Source organism: Oenanthe melanoleuca, chromosome 1, assembly GCF_029582105.1.
Source record: "Oenanthe melanoleuca isolate GR-GAL-2019-014 chromosome 1, OMel1.0, whole genome shotgun sequence".
In the NCBI taxonomy this organism is placed as follows: domain Eukaryota; kingdom Metazoa; phylum Chordata; class Aves; order Passeriformes; family Muscicapidae; genus Oenanthe; species Oenanthe melanoleuca.
Genome location: NC_079333.1, coordinates 33857000 through 33879199, shown reverse-complemented (window position 1 = coordinate 33879199; position 22200 = coordinate 33857000). Strand labels below are relative to the sequence as shown.

Here is a 22200-nt window from a genome sequence, read left to right as displayed (position 1 = left end):
TTATTACAGGTGTAAATAATATCAAGAGAATTTAAGTGTGAGCCTTGTTTCTCTACTCTTAATCCCTCCTCCTGCTGACATGTTAAAGGTCTGCTTAATCACCCAGACCTTTCCTCCTAAATCCACAAACGCTTCATCCACACTCACTCATTTTACAGGGATTTATACAAATGCCAGGAGGTACCTAGCAGTGCCCTACAGGTTTCATGGCCCCAATGAAAAAACAAACAGTGCTACAGCCCAGATGTGACCCAGCGGTGCAGTTTAACCCACTGAGAAGACAAAGCAGCAGCTTTGAAAGCCACCCCGGGTATTTTTAACCCGACAGTGGAAGAGCTGAGCGCTTAGGGCTGGAGAAAGGCCAGAAATGAGGGGAGGATTGGGGGCATGATGAGCCCAAACACATATGGTGAGTCCAAACACATCTGCACGGGGCTCAGCCTACCCTGTCCCTGCGGAGCCGAACTTGGAGAGCCCCTAGGACCAGCACTCTCGGTGGGAACTCTGGGGATAGTGGCGATAGTCTCCCAGGGGCGCTGGCACACGGGACAGACGGGGGAGACGAGACACGGACAGCAGTCCCCGGGGTTTCTGAGGGGTGCAGGATGGGGGTGCGGGCAGTAGGTCCCTAAGGAGAAGGGGCGCTGCGGGGAGCGCTGGGATGCAGCCGGTGGAGGGGCGCTCCCCGGGGCTGGGGCTGAGGGTCGGGGCTCGGCAGGGAGGGGAGCTGCGCGGTGCCAGGCTGCGGCGCAGGTAGCACCCCGTGCCGTGCCGGGCCGGGCCGGGCCGGGCCGGGCCGGGCCGGGCCGGGCGGGGCGGGGCGGGGCGGGCTCCCGCGGCGGGGGCGGCGGCGCCGGGAGGGCCGGGCCGGCCGGGAGGCGCGTCCCTCCCCTGGGCCGTTTCTCGGCCGCGCTGTTTAATAGCGGAGCCGCCCCCGGCCCGCCCCGTTGGAGCCGGCCCGTGCGGCACGGCGCGGCCGGGGCCGGGGCCGGGGCCGCTGCGGGCCATGGCGGGGGGCGGCCGGGGGGCGGCCCGGCTGCTGGCCGTGCTGCTGGCCGTGCTGCTGGCCGGGCTGCTCGGCGGGGCGCGGGGCTTCGGCGACGAGGAGGAGCGGCGCTGCGACGCCATCCGCATCGCCATGTGCCAGAACCTGGGCTACAATGTCACCAAGATGCCCAACCTGGTGGGGCACGAGCTGCAGGCGGACGCAGAGCTGCAGCTCACCACCTTCACCCCGCTCATCCAGTACGGCTGCTCCAGCCAGCTCCAGGTGCGTCGGGGCTCCGGGGGGAACCTGGGCGAGGTGGGGGCGACACACGGCGGGGCCGTGCGGGTCCTGCTGTCCCGCAGCATCCCGTCCTCATCCCGATCCCCTCCGCTCAGTCCTAAGCCAGCCCGAAAGTCGCGGCGCTCGCAGTGTCGCTCCTGGCTGGCTGGGGACAGAGCGCGGCTGGCGCTGGGCGGAGGTGCGGTGTCCGTCCCGGCCGTGTGTGTCCCGGTGTTATCCCGGTGTTATCCCGGCAGTGTCCCGGCTGTGCCCCAGCGCGGTACCCCCGCTCTGCCCGGAGCTTTCCCGGCCGCTGCCCTCCGTGCCCCAGGTGCCGCGCCCGATCCCGTGCGGAGCGGGCGGAGTGCGGGAGCTTCACCGCCAAAGTTTCCTTCCCGGGCGAATGGCAGGATCCCTGTCTTCCCCACGGGCATGGATTTCCTCGAACAAAACCCAGCTTGTTTCTCGGGGCAGAGTTCCCGAGTCAGCACGCAATTCCTCTCACGGTGTCGCGTCGCCGAATCACTATTATTCAAAAGATGAGAAGACTACAGTGTTTTATTAGCTTTGTAAACGCATACGTGAACTTTTTGTAAAAGAAAAATATTTTTTTCTGGGAGGATCGTGAACCAAAGTATTCCATTAAATGTTTTTTTTTTTTTTTTTCCTACTATTTGTTTCTTAGCTGAAATATCCAGGCAATACTCAGAACAAATATATGTATTTGTTTCAACCCCTTTAATTTGGTTTTCTGCTTTCTTAAATTGTACCCTTGAGGTTAAAATCTGGCTAAATCCCACTTGCTTCATTGGAACTGATGGGCTAAATTTACATGGAGCTAATCTAGGGAGTAAAATGTTCAGTCTTTGGCTTTGGACCATATTTGAACTGAAATAAGACAACATTGTTATTTTTTTCTCTTTTGTTTTTATTGTTCCTGGTTTATTTGTTTTATGCTGCTTCCTGTTTTTTTTAAGGCAAAGGACCAAACATTACTACTAAAAAGGAAGAAAAAAAAAAGAAAACTTGTTATATTGCAACCTGTTTCATTTTCCCCTGATGCACTTGTGATTTCTGTTTCTCTCTTTCAGTTCTTCCTGTGTTCGGTTTATGTGCCTATGTGCACAGAGAAGATTAACATCCCCATAGGTCCCTGTGGAGGCATGTGCCTCTCTGTCAAAAGAAGATGTGAACCTGTTTTAAAAGAATTTGGGTTTGCCTGGCCAGACAGCCTAAACTGCAGCAAGTTCCCGCCCCAGAATGATCACAACCACATGTGTATGGAGGGCCCAGGAGATGAAGAGGTTCCCCTTCACAGCAAGACCTCCTTGCAGCCTGGAGAAGAGTGCCACGGCATGGGATCTAACTCAGACCAGTACATTTGGGTGAAGAGAAGCTTGAGCTGCGTCCTGAAGTGTGGCTACGATGCTGGCCTGTACAGCAGGTCAGCTAAGGAATTCACAGATATCTGGATGGCCATATGGGCCAGTCTTTGCTTCATCTCGACTGCCTTCACAGTCCTGACCTTCCTGATTGATTCATCCAGATTTTCCTACCCGGAGCGGCCAATCATATTTCTGAGCATGTGCTACAATATTTATAGCATTGCTTATATTGTGAGGCTAACTGTGGGCCGGGAAAGGATATCCTGTGATTTTGAAGAGGCAGCAGAACCTGTTCTTATCCAAGAAGGTCTTAAGAACACAGGATGTGCGATAATTTTCTTGCTGATGTACTTTTTTGGGATGGCTAGCTCCATCTGGTGGGTTATTCTGACACTGACGTGGTTTCTAGCTGCGGGACTCAAGTGGGGCCATGAAGCCATCGAAATGCACAGCTCCTATTTCCACATTGCAGCCTGGGCCATCCCAGCAGTGAAGACCATTGTCATTTTGATTATGAGACTTGTAGATGCAGACGAGCTCACCGGCCTCTGCTATGTTGGGAACCAGAACCTGGATGCGCTGACAGGCTTTGTTGTGGCTCCACTTTTTACCTACCTGGTCATTGGGACTTTATTCATTGCAGCGGGACTCGTGGCCTTATTTAAAATCAGGTCTAATCTCCAGAAAGATGGAACTAAAACTGACAAACTGGAAAGACTGATGGTCAAAATTGGGGTCTTTTCAGTGCTGTACACCGTCCCAGCAACGTGTGTCATCGCCTGTTATTTCTATGAAATCTCCAACTGGGCCATTTTCCGCTATTCGGCAGATGATTCCAATATGGCAGTGGAGATGCTCAAAATTTTCATGTCCCTTCTGGTGGGTATTACGTCAGGTATGTGGATCTGGTCAGCCAAAACTCTGCACACGTGGCAGAAGTGCTCCAACAGACTGGTGAACTCAGGGAAAGTGAAACGGGAGAAGAGAGCAGACGGTTGGGTGAAACCCGGGAAAGGGAACGAGACTGTGGTATGAGGAAAGGACAGCATCCCACTGCTCTGCCTGCTCTCCTGAAGGACTGATGTGTGTAAGCATTGCTGTGGAAATGGTGGGAGTAGAGTAGGGGGACGGTTACACAACCTGTCTCTGGGGATGGGGGAAAAAAAAGCCTTAAAGAATAAACAGCAAAAAGATCATGCTGCAGATACAATAGCCATAAACCATGCTAATAGGAGAGCCCAAGGAGGCTTTAAAAGCTGTGAATTACCCAAACACGTTGTCTTCCTTTTTTGTTTTTTCTTTTTTTCTAAAAGCAGGATGCAATTACTGAAGTCTTGAAGTCTTTAGAAGTGGAGGTGCTGTAGCCCATAGCTGTGGGATGATATTTTCCTTACAGCTGATGAAGGAAAGGCAGTCCAGGGCCAAATTCTGAGCTTAATTAGGGTCCAGTTACCAGAAGATGGAGCACCCAGAACCTCAGTCAGATGTCTTCTTTACAAGTTCAGCATTGAGAAGGAAGCACTTCAATTTGCCTTTATGCCCTGGGGAGTTCTGGTGTTCCAATACACTGTACCAGTGAGTCAGGGATCACGTCCTGAAACAAATAGCAAATGGACTTTCTAGGTCTTACCCATGATGAGTAGGATTTAGTGAGGTATTAGTGAGGATGACTTTTCAGTCAGCTAATGGCCTAATAATAATTTTGGCTCTTTTTTTTTTTTTTTTTTTGCCATTTATAACCTGGTGTGAATGGAGAGTTGATTCTGCCTTGTGGAAATTTGAACCTCAGTTATTCTGTGGTTCTATCAATATTTATAAAATCTAAAAGCTTTACTCAATGCCGTCCTCAAAAGCAGAGGAATTAGCTCAAAGTGGGAAACTGTGTATGGCCTTCTGCATCTATTATCATTAACCATCTGCCTCCATTCCTGCCCCTTCAGGTGCTCCTGCTATATCTAGCAGACCACTTTATTCTGCTGCATTTAAAAAAAGTCTTAACTATATAGTGTTCCTTCCTCTAGGAAAGAGAAAAATTAGTTGAAGGTACCTTCAAACAATACCATGTTTCTCCAAGCAAACTTACTTGTCTCTCTCTGGAGACTCATTGCATGAAGCAATTAAGTTTTAATGTATTTCAGTCAGTGTGATGCTATCTCCTGTGTAGACGCCAGTCTGTGGAGAAGCAAAATGTTAAATTCCTTGGCAACCTCATGTTCACACAGATCAGTTGTATAATTATGTGTGTCAGTTGCAATTAAAAGAGCATTCTCAGCCCATGACATTGCAGTACAGCTGACTGCCTCACGACGATGCTTCAATTGCTCACTGACAGCTATGGAGACATTTTTTTAGTGTATATTTACAAACAGAATGTGAACAGCCATTCAGTCCTCAGGAGCAACAAAGGCTTTTCCAGTTTTTGTAAAGGGATCCAAGAAATCCAACTTATTGGTGAATTATGTTGTTTCAAAGAAAATGTTGCTTTTTCTTACTCTTTTATTTGAGGAGGCATCAGCTTGTGCTTGTGGGGAGCTGAATGTAGTGCCAGGGGCTTGTAAGAAAGGTGATGCAAATACAAATATCCTAGAAGCAAGGATAACAGTGCTCTCTTAAGATGTTGTGATGCTCTATCCCTTTGAAACACATTCAGGTTTTTTTATCTATGTGCCCCAAGCTTTTGCTTCCTTTGTCTGTATGGAACCTGATCAGCTGCAGAGTATCCCCTTGGTGCCCCAGCTCCTATGGACTTCCAGGGCAGCTGAGAACAGATGCTGCTTCATTAAAGTACTTGCTTTCCACACAGGTGCCCATGTGCTTCCCAAGCCACAGTTCACTCCAGCTCTGGAAGTGAGCACTAATCCGTCCCAGAAGCACGCATTGTTTCAATGTCAGTGTCGAAACATGTGCTGCAGAACTTTTTTTTCTTTTACAAACAATATCCAGACCCCAAACAAACCCTAATGGCAGTCTTTGCGGTTGGGCTCCCTCTCCAGCAGAACAAGTGACAACTTGACACATTCTGCTCAAGACACACAAGCACTGTCTTGGCCAACACCACATTCCAGCTGGGCCTTTTCACCCTCTCCATAAAGTCTCTTGCTGTTAGTGTTGTGTTTGGATCTGGTTATTCCTTTGTGGACAAGGAGTTTTGCAAGTGTGAGATCTTCAGATGGCTGAGCTTCTCCATCGTGCAGTCTCTGCTGGCACAGTGAGGAGTGTAAAGTCAGCAGCTGCATGTTGGCTTCCAAGGAGGGAGGATGCAGTGTGACCCTTTTTTGTAACCTAGTATTTGCCAAAATGTTCAGTCAAGGTGTGCTTCACTCTGAAACACTTTGGATTACTCTCCTGGCCAATAAGACCCATGTTTGAGCAGACTGATTCAATAAATGGCATTTTTAACCTTGTTATGTACACAGAAGTGAATGTCAAATAGTGCCTTTTTATCAAATCCTTGCATCTCTGCCTGTGACCCTGTGAACTGTTGACAGAGGATGCCCCTGGTGATGTGAGACACAGTGAGCTGGATAAGGATGGCACTGCCCTAGGAGGGACCTGGAGAGATATTCCATTAAAGCATGTGAAGGATTCATATGCTATGGGAAAGAGGTGGGCTGGGGGTGGGCACCAGCTGCTGCTCCTGAAGAGACATCTTTGCCCAGCAGCTGTACTGACCCAGAGTGAAATTAGTGCATCAATGAAGCCATTCCATGATGTATTGTCAGGGCTGTGTAAGTGGGCAGGCACAGCAGCCAGCCTAAAACCTGGTGCTTGCCAAGAGCAGGTATCAGCCACTCCTAAGTTCTCTCATTCCAACATTGTTTCGAGCTTCCAGCCAGCACGGGTGTGACTAATGCTGTCTCGGAAGTGCACTTCTGTGGTTATACAGCCAGAACCTTCGCAGGCGTTTCCTCTGGCTGCTCAGTCCTGCTCCCATCTCCCCCTCAGTGCAGGCACTGCAGGTTCCAGAAGTGTCTGCCAGAGAGATACAAGCTTAGCTCTTGCATGAAACACCCAAGTTAGCTCCTTTCTCTGAATTTTAAGGAAATAGACACTGATTATTTTGGGGTGTACAGAAAATATATCTACTTCAATGTATGTACTGTAAATTTCTAATTTATCACTGTAAAAAAACCAAAGCAACTTTGCTATTTAATTTTTATATCAAAATAAAACTTTAACCTCTGTGGATAACTAAAGAATTCCTGGCAGCCTTCACATTTTTGGTGAGTTTGTATCTTAAATAGGACTCAACATTGTTGGAAGTGCTTTCTTCCCCCTGGAGGAAGAAGGGATGAAATGCTCATGCTGTGGTGAAAGGATGCTTTGAATGGGTTAATCCAGCGTGGTTTGGATCTAAGAACTGAGAACAAGACATCGTTGGGCAACAGTGAAAGTATGTTCATGTTGCTGCACAGGGGGTGGAAGAAACCCTTTCAAAGACAGCAACAGGTCCTGGTGCTGGCTGGGGCTGCAGCTGGAGCTTTGGTGTTGTGGGAGCATGTCCTCAAATCCCAGCTGGAAGGCAAAACAGAAACATGGCCTGCTGCTGCTCTAGCACTGTCCTGAGAAGAGCAGCACCTCCTTCTCTTTCAGGTGCTATGGAATATGTGCATCCAAAGCACAAGCTTTCAGACCTGGAGCATTCAGATCTGCAGTGTCACCACGGGTCCTCAGTATGTGGGAACTGTTAGTGGCTTTTGGAGGGGGAAAATCCCAGTCTTAATAACCTGCTTGAAATGAGTTCATTCCTATGGGTGATTTCAGTGGTTCCAACCCTTCAGAGGAGAGATTGAGTGTCTACATTTTCTAACAATGGTTTTTTAAAAACTTTTTAATGCTCTACTTTTCATTCCTGTTTGTCATTTCTGTTCACAGTTGTTATGTATGGAGACAGCAAGGAGTTGCTTTTTGTGTGCATTCCTCACCAGTTCCTTTAGACACTGCTAGAACAGTATGCAATATTAATTATTTAAACCCACTTAATTGTCTCCATCATGAAACAATCTGTGTGTGGGATTATTTAATTAGCAGAATGTTATTCTAATAAGAACCTAAATCAGGCTAGAGTGGATAATAGTGAGGGTGTGCTATAAAAAACAGTAGCAACTATCACCTGTGTATCTGTAGCTAATCAAGTTTTGAAGAGCAGCATCTAAAACTGGTAATTATGAGTGATTTGCTCATGCCTTTGGCAGCTCATCATTGTAATGTTCTCAGGCTGGTGATTAATGCCATCGCTCAAACTTATCCTAGTGACTCTTTAATAAAGCTACTGTTAACTGTAGCAAACATAAAAGAGCTGCTGGGGGGGAGGAGCAGGATCTCCCTCTTGTTCATACCACGTGAAAACCTCAGGTGTGGCATTCAAGACGGTGTTGGCTGCTCCAGGTCTCTCTCATGGGTGCTTGCCTTCACACAGATTCCTCACATTGGGTGTCTCAGAGCAGCATCTGTGAAGTGACAGTGGCTGGAGTGGCTCTGAGCAAGCTCCCCAAGCCACAGAGATGACAAATCCACTCAGCTTTGCCTGTTGAGGGAAAGTACGTATCTCACAAGAAATTAACTTGGATGAGGACTTTTTGTGGTTGTTTAGATATTTAGGCTTGGGATTTTTTACTTGGTTGGTTTTGTCTTTTTTTTTCTTTCTTTTTTTTTTTTTTTTTTGTTTTTTTTTGTTTTTTTTTTGTTTTTTTTTGTTTTGTTTTGTTTTTCTTGGTTTTTTTTAAGTTGTCTTTAAAGGAAGCAAATGTTAGGGAGTTTGTAGTGAAGGAGGCAAGAGTAGTGCTGCTAGCAATCAGGAGCAGCCTAAGCTCCAGTAATGTGAAAATATGGTATCACCCAGTCCCTGGCTTCAGTAGTGGTTTCCACCACACCTCCTCCATCCTCAGCCTCTCATTCCCATAGTGTGCCACATTTCTGCTCCTCCTTCACTTTGCCAGTACAACTTCTTGTGGTGTGGTGCAAGCATCATCCTGCAGAGCTGCTTCCCAAGCCCTCTTGCACCATCTTCCCCATCAAGCCAGAGCTCTACTTGAGAGGTTGCAGGAATGGGAGAGTGCAAAGTGACAACTGCCTGACCACTTCCAGCTTCCCCAGCCTCAATTAAAATAGCAAAGCCTTCAGCAGGGCTGTTGGTAACCCCCTGGCTCTTTCACTGGGGTGGCTGAGCCCAGATGTGAACTGCTCACCTATAGGTGAACGCCCCATGGCACAGCCCCATAGCAGCTGTGTTGCTGATGCTCCATAGTGCCCTGTTCAGCGTGCTTGCACTAATTGGCTCATAATACAGGAGTCTGCAGCCTCTTTCTCAATCTAGCATGGCTTAACCAGACTGCCAGACTCTGGTGTAACTTGTGTACAGAGCAAAGCATCTCTGTGTGCTTGCAAAGCCAGCGCTGGCTGCAGCAGAGATGAGGCAGGGCACGGTCCCAGCTGCAGCAGGGTCGTGCCATCCTGCTGCACCTCTCCAAGAGGAATGGGTGAGAGGATGGGGGCAGGTCAGGCAGCCCTCAGCTGCTGCAATAGATCCCATATCACTAACTATTTCCTGCAGCTGGGAAATTATTTCTGACCAGAGGTCCTGGACATCCTGGCAGACTCCAGCTGTTGTAACAGCTTTGTGTTGTTAGCAACCAGATGTTTTGTTTTATGCTCTGGGAACAGCCTACCAAACAATCACCACAGGGCTGGAAGAGCACAAAGGTGGCTTAGAGGGGAGCAGCAGCAAATGAGGACTCACACACTAAGGTATCACTGAGAAACTGTTGTTTTCCTTTCCTAGTTTTTGTGGGGAGCAGGGGCATCCTGTGTGCCAGACATTAGGTACAACATCAGAGAAAACAGGTTAAATGCCAAAGACAAATATTATTGCACCACAAAGTTTACTGTAATTTGTAACTTTGATTTTGTTGTTGTGTCTGCTTCCAGAAGGGAATGTGCTTATTAGTTAGATCCACTTGGAGGGCTCAGAAAATGGATACTTTATTTAAATTATAATCCTTTTTAAAATCAAAGGTTTAAAACATTACAGATAACCAAACCAAAACAAAAAACTTAAACAATTACCCACGGCTTGTCAATACACTGGCAATATAAATATCTTCATCTTATATTTCCATCAGTGTTTAGCTAGTTTCCTGTCTGGTTCTTTCATTTCCTGAGCTTACTCTGAGGAAGGAAAAACATCCGTCCTGCAAAATAGATGCAAATCATTCAGCAGACTGCTTCTGCTTCTACAATATTACATTTTAAAATATTACTATGCAGAGAAGCAGCCTGACAGTAAATGTTTTAATAGATAGAGGGTTTTCTTCCAAAGCAGCTCAGAGGCACTCTCACTCAAGCACTTGGTAAGGGATGATAAGCAGAGTGCCGTGGAAAAGCAGAAATTCGGTTTTTCAGGGATTTTACTTGCATTCAAAGCTCTTCTGCCTTGCAGCAAGGAATGGCTGACATCTAGTGGCAGCTGCACCCTGGCCCCAGCTGCTCTAAGCCTCTCCCAGCCCTGCCCTCCACTTGTGTCAGCAAGCAGGGCATGTACCTCAGCTGCTCATGGTGAAGGCTTTGTCCAGCAGCACCTTCTACCAGCTCTGGGCTGTACATCATGCTTTGTACCAAGTGCATCAGCTAAGAAAATCACCTTCTGTTTATAGATTGAAAAATGTTAGATTAGATATAAGGAAGAAATTCTTAATTGTGGTGGATGCTGAGGCTCTGGAACAAGTTGCCCAGAGGAGTTTTGGCTGCCCCATCCCTGACAATGTTCCAGGTGGGGCTGGACGGGTCTTTGAGCAACCTGGTCTAGTGAAGGTGTCCCTGCCCATGGCAGGGTGTTGGAACCAGATGGTCTTTAAAGTCCCTTCCAACTCAAACCATTCAATGATTCTATGATTCTATTAATCTCTCCTTGTTTAGCCCTGGGTTCAAGGCTGGCATGATTACAGGAGAGTTGATAACAGTGTTCACAGAGAAAAAAGCCAGACCTGGTAAAGCAGCATGGCAAAAAGGCCAGTGGGACATCTGTGCCCTGCTGTGGTGAGTGAAGCTGCTCTTGGCAGAAGCCAGCAGCACATATAGTCCAAAAAGTTTATTTGAAAGTCTTAACACAATCTCTCCTTGGCGTCACACTAGTTATGTTTATAAGAAGAAGACCTGGGGGACCACAGCAGAAAAGAAAGCCTCCAGCCTGGGCTGACAGCCTTGCTTCTTTCTGCTGCCATTTGGCAGTGGTGGGAAGGGCTGTCAGCCCCAGGAAGAAAGCATAAAGTATTTCCAGAGTCATGCACAAGAGACCCACAGTGTAACTGTACATCTTGAAAGGAGGGGTGCAGGAGAGGCCTGGAGATGGGGAAGAGGCTTTTCAGAGCAGGAGGGAACACATATATACATATACATACATATATATATATATATATATATAACACAGAAAAAATCAGCTGAAGAGGCCCCAGCATATGAAAGTTATGACAAAAAATACTACCATTCCACTCACAAAACAATCATGTTGCTACAGCTGTGGCCTGAGCAGAGCCAAAAGAAATGAGGAGCCATCCATACCTCCCCAGAGAATGCTTTTGTAACCAAAGCAGGGAAAGGGGCAGACCTTATTCTGAGACACCAGTAATTCACCCTGTCAGCAGCAGCAAAGCCAGCCATCAGTTTGTCATGGCATGAGCTGGGTTTCACTTTTGAGAGCTCTCAAGGTCCCTCCCTCCAGAGAGCAGCTCTGCTTCTGCCAGAGCCCTGCCTCCTTCGGGATGCACCAGGACACTGCACGGGTCTCAGCCCTTCTTCCCTGCCTTCTCAGAATACCAGGTGCTTTTCCTTATTTTGGCTGTGAAAAGTCAAATCTGAGACACAGCCATCAGCCCAGTCCTGCTCTTTCACGTGGCCTTTCCAGCAGCTGCTCTCTGCAGCCCCATGGCTCCTTCCCACAGCCTGGGCTCCCACCAGGAGTTTGCTGCTGAGCTGCTGTCTCGTGTCCCAGAGGGATTTGCCCAGCCATGGCAAACTAAGAGAAAGAGCTGGATTCAGCAGCTGACATATTGGGACATGAGTGATAAGGCAAGAGGAAATAGCCTTAAATTGCACCTGTGGAGGTTTAGATTGTATATTGGGAAAAATGTCTTCATTTCCTCATTGTCAAGCCCTGGAAGAAGCTTCCCAGGGTAGTAGTGGAGTCTCCATCCCTGGAGATGTTTAAGTGATGTGTAGAAGAACCTAACTAACCTCCAGGGGACAGAAGAAAGACTAAGAGCCCTGAGAATCTATTGGTCCAAAGAAGCACACAGAACAGGGTAAGCAGGAGAAGAATCTCCATGTGAATAGATTCACAGCAAAAATGAAACCTGGCACTTCACATCCCATTCCCTGTTGCACCTGTTGGCTCATCACCTCACACCTGAGGAAGGAATGAGAGTTGTTCCACAAGAGGAGATGAAGGATTGGCCTCATTAAAAAGAGAGTACTGCAAAGTGCTTTCTCCCTTTGAACAGGGCAAAATTAGCATTGCATCTTAATCTGATACTGATGTAGAGGTATTGCCAGTTTCAAACCTCTATCTCAGGCTCCTCTTTGATACTTTGAACTACCTAAAATCTTCTGAGGGCAAGGGGAAGTGGTTTTGGCTGTGACTACAATGTCTAAATTAAATTCTCTGAGGGCTATCTTGGCTCTGGGAGCTCTAGCTGCAATTCAGTAGGACCCAGTGAATCCAGATTTCTATAGCTATCACTTATGATGGGAAGAAAAAATCCCTTTCTGTGTACACTTCATAATGAAAAGAAAAGGAGAAAGGAAAGGAAAGGAAAGGAAAGGAAAGGAAAGGAAAGGAAAGGAAAGGAAAGGAAAGGAAAGGAAAGGAAAGGAAAGGAAAGGAAAGGAAAGGAAAGGAAAGGAAAGGAAAGGAAAGGAAAGGAAAGGAAAGGAAAGGAAAGGAAAGGAAAGGAAAAAGGAAAAGCTCTCAGGAACAATAATTAATGGTGAAAACATTGGAAGGGGCATTTCCATAGCAATAGTGTGTGGCAACATCATGCAAATCCTATTTCTTCTTGCAATGGGAACACAAGAGGACAGAAATATTCATTTCTGTTACTTCACCAAAAAAAAAAAAAAAAAAAAAAAAAAAAAAAAAAAAAAAAAAGGAAAAAATCATCTGGGTTGGGGTTGGTTTTTTTTTAAATTATTCTACATAATGTGAATATGTCTTTAACTGGATCAACTGTCTCAACAACTTTGCTGAAAAACTTACATGCATCAAGAGGAAAAAGTGGATTTCCCTTCAATTTGTCTTCAAAATCTTCTGATTTTGACTTTTGATTCGAAGTAATCAAACCTAAATTTTGTAGCAATAAATGCAACTTGATTGATTACTCCCAAAATATTGACTCTGAAATGAGGTGTTTGCTCAGTGATCAGTCTCAGAGCACTCCGAAATCATGGAGGGGGGGTTGTTTACTCACTTGATGGATGCCAGACTGGCAAGCAGGAAGAAAGCCTCAATAAATCATTTCTGACATTAACCTTGCAGAAACAAATTCCCAAGAGTATTCGTGTTAGTTCTGCTGCTGGTGCTTGTGCAAACACTGCTGGACAGAATTCACATGGCTATCTTTTTGTGACTAGTTTTGCAAACAAAAGTTCCTCATTGGCATTCCAGACAAAGTCAATGGAACAGAGAGGGATGAAGGAAAATGCACTTCGTTTATTCAAACAACAGTTAGTGTATCATTGGAAATATGCATGAAACATTCGTAACAGATTATGGAGTTGATAAAAAAATAAAAGAAAGCATGCACTGGACTAAGCAATGAAACATCACTTTTAATTGTGTAAATAAGCAGAATATTCCAGAAACCCAGCATCTGGCATCTGTACTGTTTGTATGTGTTATTTTTAGTGTTAACTTTATATATGCCACAAAATTTTCTTTGCATTTGTTTTTTTGCACAGAGATTATGAGGTTAAGCTATTACAGGGCAGACCTCCTTGGTCTATCATGAGAAATAGTTGGAAATGGAAACCTCTGTCTCTGAGGACAGGAGCAGTAAGTTGGTCAGTAGCAAGTGCAGGGTACATAGGTATGTGTGTGTATATATATATGCATGTAAGTATATTTGTGTTTTTAATTTAAAGATCTCCTAACGATAACCTTGTGCAGAATTGCCATATCCTCTTCCAAGGCACCAAACCTCTAACTGCAGAAGCTGCAGTGGAACCTCATTCTGCAGGGATAGGGACCTGCTTGCTTTTGAGCCAGCAGGAGCTGTGCCTGAGGTCTGCCAGCACAAGGGGATGTCACACCACCACCAACAACAAATGGCTGAGACCTCATACCCCACTGATGTCCCACCAGCACCTTTAAGTGCTGTTTCTAACAGAAAGTCTTTTCCAACAGCGAGGCCTGAAGACTCATGTTTCAATCCTGAACACCAGCAGAATGCTTCCCAGATTTTGGATGTTCCATGGAGCTCAGCCATTCCTATTCTCCTGAGAAAAAGTAGGATAGTTGTGCTTCTCCCACTAAATTAAGTAGGAGGCTCTGAGCTCCTTTGGGGGGCAGGACTTTTGCCCTGTTCACTGCTTAGGGAAGCCCGTGGGTTGGAGTCTCCCAGTGATGTGAGTGGGCTGCTCAGGCACACCCAGCTGGTGATGGGAGCTGTCCATGGCACTGAGGATGTTCCTGCTGTGGCAGCACTGCTCTCTCCCCATGCTCCTGCATGGTCCTGCCAGGCACAGCCCACACACAGGTCCATCACCAGGGTTTCTGCCTGCTGGGCCACCTGCCCATGGATGGAGAAGGGTATCCCAAAGCAGCAAAAGGCTTCCAACCTGGGCTGTCCAGCTGCTGAACCCTACAGAGCTGAATAACACCAGCCTGCCTAGTCTGAGATGGGTCTTTCCAGCAGACATGTCTCAGAGCCAGAGAAAACTTTATTTCTCTGTAAGCCCTGACATCACTCCCTTGGAGTAAGAGGCAGAAAACATCTCTGACCTTTGCAGGACTCTCAGTGAACTGCTACATTCATTAATAATAAACCACCACACTTTCCTGAATGCTCCTGTAACTTTTGCCACACGTTAAGCCCCCCAGAAAGGACTTGGTTCTCAGGGGTCCTTTTCCCACAAAGATAGATTAAAATTCTGCCTCTGACAAATTAGCAGGAAAACTTCCCTGGTGTTTTTTTAACAGGTGGTTCTTCCCACATCACCTGACTCAAAGTCCCTGGGAAATATGTTATTTTTACTTGACAGAAAGGTGAAAAAACTGCCTGAAACGTGAGAAACCAGCATGTGGGCTCGACAGAGTTCACTGCCCACTAACCTGCCATCGCTCATTCATCGAGGCAGTTGCAGTGCAAGGGGAGGAGAGATTCTTGTTCCCCTTCTGGGAACACCAGTCTGGAGAAAACAGCCCCTCTAAGTCTGTGCTCACCACCCAGCAGCAGAGAGAGAACAGCCCCATGCCATCAACCACCACTGGCCCCTCTCCAGTATGTCCCTGCACTGGGAATGAGAAAAAGGCCACAGAGATGATGCAAGAGACTGGAGCACCTCTCCTGTCAGAAAAGACTGAGTGTGCTGGGGCTGTTCAGCCTGGAGGTGAGAAGGCCCAGGGAATCTCATCACTGTAGATAAACACCTGGAGGGAAGGTGCAAAGAGGATGTATGACCCAGGTTCTTTCCAGAGGTGCCCAATGCCAGGACCAGAGGTCCTGGACATGAACTGAAACACTGGAAGTGTCACTTGAATATCATGAAACATGTGGTTTTTTTTCTTTTTCCTTGCTCTGAACAAAACCAGTGACCAAACACTGAGATTGCCCATAGGTGCTGAGGACTCTTCATACTTGGAGACAGTCAAAATCCAGTGAGACAGGGGTAACTAGTTATAGATAGCCCTGCTTGGGCAGGGGGTTTGGATGAGATGACATCCAAAGATTTCTTAATCCTCAACCATTCCATGAGTCTGTAACAGCTCTCAAAGACAAGCCTGCAGCTCTGACAGTGGAGAAATATTCCATTTCCACCTTGAAAACTGAATTTCCCAGTGATGAACACAGGACTTCTCCTTATTTCCAGGTCAATCTTCCTTCCACCCTGCTGATAGAGAGCATGCTCACCAAATCAGAGTGCAAGAGCTGCAAATTCTAGAGGGGCTGTTCATTCCTGAGCAGCCCCTTTCCTTTGGTGGACACAGACTTCTTCAATTCCATTTGTAACCTCCACCATGCCTGCAAGAGGAACTATAGGAAAATAAGTCTGCTGTCAGCAGCAGCCTGAGTCATGTCTTAAAAATCTGTGGGGATCTGAAAACTGAAAACAGGATCAAACCTTGTGTTCCAGTTAGCATCCATCATGACCCTTTTGCCTTTACATTAATCCAAGAATGAGGAATAATGAATCTATTCTGCTGTCAGTTTAGCTGTGCATAAGTAATGTTGTTCTACAGGCAGGAACACTGCAACTTTATCCCGTGCCCTCTACAGAGGGAACCAAGAGGTACATTTCTCCAAGTCCTAGGGTGCTCAGGCTTTCATTAAATGCTGCAAATGTTCTGTTTGATGGATCGTGTAGGAAGCTTTTCTGTTGAAACAACTGAAGAGGTTGCCCCTCAGGAGTGCAAGGACAGCCTTATCCCAAGGCACAGGGCTGAACACTTGGAAGGAGGAAAGAATTTGTCCAATAAAGTAAGAATGCCTGGAATTTCACCTGGTTGGAGGGTATGCAAATGGTGTTTGCAAGCAGAGAGGGACTGCCCAGAGATGCCATCCTCTTATCCTCTGTTTTCTGTATTCTTGGCATTCAGCTCCAGACACCCTTTGCTTAGAAGTAAAAATATTTTGGTGTATGTTCTGATGTGGAAAGGACACTTCCAAGTCTTAAAAATTATTAAAAAAAAATTATTGAGGGAAGTTTTTGTTCCTCCTAACACTGCTGAAAGAAAACAGTATTTGAGGAACAGACAACTCTGACATCTCTAGATTCAGGGTAATTTTGGGACTATTTTCTCCTGGTTTAACTCAAAAGGGTGAGCATTTTGTAGATTTATGATGCTAATTCCCCACTCAAGGCACACAGGAGCTCACTTGGCTACAGGTCAGTCAAAGGCAGAATTGTGCTCAGCTCTAAAAGCTGCATCCACTCCCTGGACAGCTGGGACCACCCGATGGGGGAGCTGGCACATCTTTCTCTACCTGTTCTGTTCCAGCAGCACAAATGCACCCCTGCCCTGGCTCTGGGCAGATAAGGGACCTTGGATAAGGGGTCTGGTGTGCCAGCTGCACGTGGTGCACTTCAGCAGGCTGCCCTGCTCACAACTGCCTCATTTTATTTCCATTTTGCTCTCAGTGGTGTGAATTGTGCCTCAGCTAGTTCTTCAATTGCTGGCATTTTCACAATGCCCCTATGAAAGTTTGTTCCCAAGCTGTTCTTACTCCCTTTTGCTCTCATACTTTTTAACTGTGTTAATTTATGTAGTTTCTGGCTCTTTTGGGAGAAGGTTCTGAGGCACCTCCTTAGCAGGTCCACTTTGCACAGAGACACAAAAGGAGATGCTTTAGTTATTCAAGTTATTCAATAAATTATTCAAGCCTGTGACAATCTGTGACACAAAAACTTCCAGCTGGGGCTTCCAAAGGTGTCACTCCTTTATCTTCTTTGCTACTGAGGATCTGCCAGGCTTGCTCATTTCTTGCCAATACATGGCTGTCAGCTTTTGTACTGGTTCAAAATTTGCCACCCCCAGCCCTCTTCCTATGCCTACTCAGGCCTTGTAAATCTTTCACAACATTAACTCTACTGTATATTTGTAAAGATTTGTGACCTTCACCTGTGGTCAATCATTCCCCATGGTCTAATTGGTCTCTTTCCCCCTGCAGCACCTCCATCATACTGCCATTGGCTGTAAATGATTTACCCAGCTCTTGCAGAGCTCTCAGTATCCCTTGGGGCATGCACAGCTCACTGAAGTTCTGCTCTGGTTTAGACTTCCCAGATTTTCTGGTATCTCATATAGATCTCCTTGCCCTTGGTTCCACTCACTTCTCACTTTCAGTACAGCAGGGTGCTTTGGAAAGGTTCTGGACATAAACAGTGAATTTGCTTTTTACACTTTGCATGGAAGTACGAAGTGGGCAGTGGCTTGTGTGGATAGAACAGTGCAGTTATTGGCATGCAGTTTTGGGAGTGTGCCCCATGAGGAATCATAGAATCTTAGAATAATTTGATTTGGAGAAGACTTTTAAGATCATCAGGCCCAAACATTAAACCATTGATGCCAGGTCATTAAACCAGGTCTCTAAGCACCACATTTACAATTTCTAAATAACTCCAGGAATGGTGATCACTTTCCTGGGCAGCCTTTTCCAGTGCTTGAAACTCTTGCAGTGAAGATATTTTCCTTGATATCCAATCTAAAACCTCCATAGATCCCTGAGATCATTTCCACTTGTCATATCACTTGTTACCTGGAGAAGGGACTGACCCTCACCTGGCTGTGACCTCCTTTCAGGGGTTGTAGAGAGTGATGGGGTCCCCCCTGATCCTCTTTTTCTCCAGGCTAAACACCCCCAGCTCTCTCAGCCACTCCCCATCAGATTTGTGCTCCAGACCCTTCCCCAGCTCCGTGTCCCTTCTCTGGACACTCTCCAGCCCCTCAGTGTCTTTCTTGCAGTGATGGGCCCAGAACTGAGCACAGGATTGGAGCTGTGGCCTCAGCAGTGCCCAGTGCAGGGGGACAATCCCTGCCCTGCTCCTGCTGGCCACACCACTGCTGATCCAGGCCAGGTGCCACTGGCCTTCTTGGCCAGCTGGGCACAGGCTGCCTCATGTTCAGCTGCTGTTGACCAGCACCCCCAGATCCTTTTACCCTGGGCAGCTTTCCAGCCATTCTTCCCCAAGCCAGTAGTGCTGCCTGGGGTTGTTGTGACTCAAGCAGATTTATGGTAAGAAACAAAACCAGACCTAGAGAGAATGTTCTGTCTCTCTCTGCCCATGGCTCGTGTTCAGCTCTTCATCCAGCTGTTAAACTGAGAAGGAGACATTTAGATTAGATATTAGAAAGAAGTTCTTTACTCAGAGTGTAGTGAGACACTGGCACAAGTTGCCCAGAGAAGCTATGGATGCCCCATCCCTGGAAGTGTTCAAGGCCAGGCTGGATGAGGCTTGAAGCAACATGGTGTAGTGGAAACTGTCCCAGTCCATGGAAAGGGGAGTGGGACTAGATGGCCTTTAAGATCCCTTTCAACCCAAAGCATTCTGTGATTCCATGATCACTGGGGATGATCACAGCATTTGACCTAAACTGGGGGCTTGGAATTCACTCTGGGTTCCTGCAAACTAGAAGTTTAATGTTTCACTTGCCAGCACTGCTGTGTCTAAGTCCCTAAGTTTTTCTGTACACCATGTCCTAGGGAACATGGTTCCAAGGTGTGCAGAAGGGTTTCTGTGTTGCTGCCGGGGATGCTGGTTCACAGGGACTGTGGGAGTGTGAACTGGGAGGGTGACACCGGGACACAGGATCCCTCAAAAGGTTGGCAGGGAGTCTGAGCAGAGCAAAACTTCCTTAAATATACGGAGTTTCTTTGAAAACGTGTTCTGGTCTCTTACTGACGCCGTTTCTTTACACCTCGCGGAGTGTGATGCGCTGTGACACGGTCCCCAGGGAGCAGCTCCGGCCACCCGCCGTGTGTCACCACTAGGTGTCACGGCTGTCCCGCAGAAGCCACCCTGTCCCACCCCGGGAGAACCGGGATGCTCTGGGCAGCCGCGGGACCTGCACAGCGCTGATAAAAACCCTGCAGGAGGCAGGGTACAGCCAGGCAGGGAGGACCCCGAGGGTGGGAGAGTTTCGGGAGCCACCAGAGCCATGGGCTGGCTCAGCACAGCGCAAGGACGGGAGGGAATTGGAGCTGCAGGACTGACTTTTCAGATCGACTTGGAAAATTGTATTCACAAGGCAAACCATCTCATAAGCAGGGGCTACATTCCCTCGATGTCCCAGAGCACAGTCTGTGTACGTGCTCCAGGAAAATTAGTATTTCTTTCACAGGACTAATGGGTGTTGTAGCAGGTTCCTCTGGTCCTGCAATGGTGTTATTCAGTTTTAAACTCTTCCCCTTCCTGTGGTGTACTTCCAAAAACAGGCTTCCCCAGTTCATGTTTAAGCACTGTGTGCTGGTTTGGTCTGGGACAGTTTTTTCTGTCATAGCTGGTATGGGGCTATGACCTGGATTTGTGCTGGAAACAGTGTTGATAGCTCAGGGATGTTTTGGCTGCTGCTCAGGTAAAGACCTTTTCTATTCCTCACCCACCCCACCAGCAGGAGGGCTGGGGGTGCACAAGGAGCTGGGAGGGAGCACAGCCAAGACAGCTGATCCTGGCTGACCACAGGGATAACCCAGACCATATGACATCATGTCCAGCAGGTAAACCTGGGGGAGAAGAAGAAAGTGGGGGACATTCAGAGTAATGACTTTTTCTTCCCAAGTGTGATGGAGCCTTGCTGTCCTGGGAATGGCTAAACACCTGCCTGCCCATGGGAAGTGGTGAGTTAATTATTGTTTTGCTTTTTCTTTGCCTATTAAGCTATCTTTATCTCAACCCATGAATTTTATTACTTTTACTCTTCCTGTTCTCTTCCCCATCCCACCAGGGGAGGATGAGCAAGCAACCATGTAGGGCTGAGCTTCTGGCTGGAGTTAAACCATGGCACTCTGCTTCCCCACAAAAGGAAAAGTGACAAATGCTTTACACACGGTAATTTCAATGCAGATGATAAATCCAGCATTTCAGAGATAATGGTCCCTAAAAGCATTGCTATATGAGGTTTATATCATCAAGTGTTCAGCCAGCTTATGCTAAAGATTTTATACAGCTAGGCTGTGTCCATGAGGAAGGAGGCAGCTCATTTACCCCATTCCTGAGGCTTTCACTTCCTTGCTACCAAGCAGCCTGCAGGTCTCCTGCTCTCTTTTAGCACCATCCACATGCCCACATTGAACCAGCTCCTCTGTTTACTTTTCTGCTGCTGGAGCTGGGATTACCCTCACTGGGAGGCTGTGTGGATCAGCTGCTCCCCATTGTGATCTGCTTCATTAGTAAAGCTGTTTTTGGGGGTCTGTTTTCAAGATGACATGTGGGAAATGCACACCACCTCCAGTAATGTAAATTAATAGCAATTGAGCTGTATGAGAGATTCCCTGTGAGCTGCTCTGCAAAAACAGTCCTGCAGCACATGTCAGGAGTCATTAACACATCAGCTGCACCACATCCAACACTCTGAAAAAGATTTAGGAGGGACTAATCCCTCCAGTGGCAGAGCTCTGTTGGCCTTTGGCAGAGTTACATCATGGGTGAATTTAGCCTCCATTGTCCAACATCAGACAGACTTGGCACCACAGGAATCACGATGACAATAGCCTGAGTATCACTTGTTCCCAACCTCCTGTCATTTCAGAGGGAGTTCCTGAGCCCACTCCATTATCAGACCATGTTCAGAAAACTGAAGTCAGCACAGGGAGCACACAGGGGGCTGCATCCTGGCATAAGCCTTCAGGCAGCCTAGCAGATTTTCTGTCTTCTAATTACATACATCATTTCTGATGACAACTTCATGAGTTTTATTTTCACTCAAGAGTGACTAAATGGGCTTACTGCTATGGTTCACAGTGATTTGGCATACAAGGACTGTGGAACAAAAGAAGAGAGCAGCCTGTCACTTCATGATGCAAGCACAGGATGCATTTGACTTCAATAATTTGTGTTTGCATTTATGACATTTTGGCAAGAGTTTTGGTGGGCTGCAAGAGGAGATTTGCTGCCTTTATCACAGAGTGGAACACCAGTTTGGGTGTTATTCACAGTCCTGACCATCAGGCCATCATTTATTCTCACTGCACCTCTGAGCATCACTCCTTTCTACCACCTTTTTATCTGACAGGCTCTCTTTCTGCTTGTAAAGAACCTGGTGAGGTCTCAGCTGGGCACCAAGTGTGTGAGTGATCTGATAGAGAGCACAGCAAACTCCTCTGATTTGGAAGCACTGGTGGGCATTGGCCTCATGTAGGAGCCAGGATCCCAGGGCACTATCTTTGTGTGAAAACAAGAGAGTTTGCAAATCTTTTTGGATGACTTCACAGAGGAAATGCACATAAGTCAGCTTTAAAGGGATAGGAGAAATGGACAGAACTTGCTGTACTCCAATCAAGGAAGAAATGGTCAGGAGTCTGCAATTAAACTTCCAGCAGGAAACCTTCTGGGGCAGGGCTGCTTTCTATATCAAGTGCTTGGCAGTTACAATTGAAGTCTGTTGAACTTTGCTGCATAAATATACATGTGTTTCCTTTCACTTATGAGTCATACATAAGTCCATTTTACTTATTTATGTGAGACAAAGCCTTAGAAATGATTTAAAAAGCAGAAGTGATGCTGAACATACCTGTCTACAAGGAAACTCAACAAAATACTTGGGAAGAAATGCATTTTACATGCAGACTGTGTTTATTAATTTTATGACAATGTAACTTAACCAGGATAGCATTACATTCT

General features: G+C 46.8%; 1 protein-coding gene across 1 annotated transcript; it reads left to right on the top strand.

Annotated features, from left to right (window-relative positions):
* The first annotated feature begins 972 nt into the window (after positions 1–972).
* On the top strand, positions 973–6070 carry FZD4 (frizzled class receptor 4). The gene is made up of 2 exons (XM_056488239.1): positions 973–1270; positions 2359–6070. Exons 1-2 carry the CDS (start codon positions 1007–1009, stop codon positions 3685–3687), a joined length of 1593 nt encoding a protein of 530 aa, XP_056344214.1. The 5' UTR covers positions 973–1006; the 3' UTR covers positions 3688–6070.
* Positions 6071–22200: the final 16130 nt, after the last annotated feature.

Excerpts from the sequence above, each read along its gene's own strand:
- FZD4 (XM_056488239.1), top strand. The coding sequence starts at position 1,007 with ATGGCGGGGGGCGGCCGGGGGGCGGCCCGGCTGCTGGCCGTGCTGCTG. Across the intron at positions 1,271-2,358 it reads GCTGCTCCAGCCAGCTCCAG|TTCTTCCTGTGTTCGGTTTA; the intron begins GTGCGTCGGGGC and ends TCTCTCTTTCAG.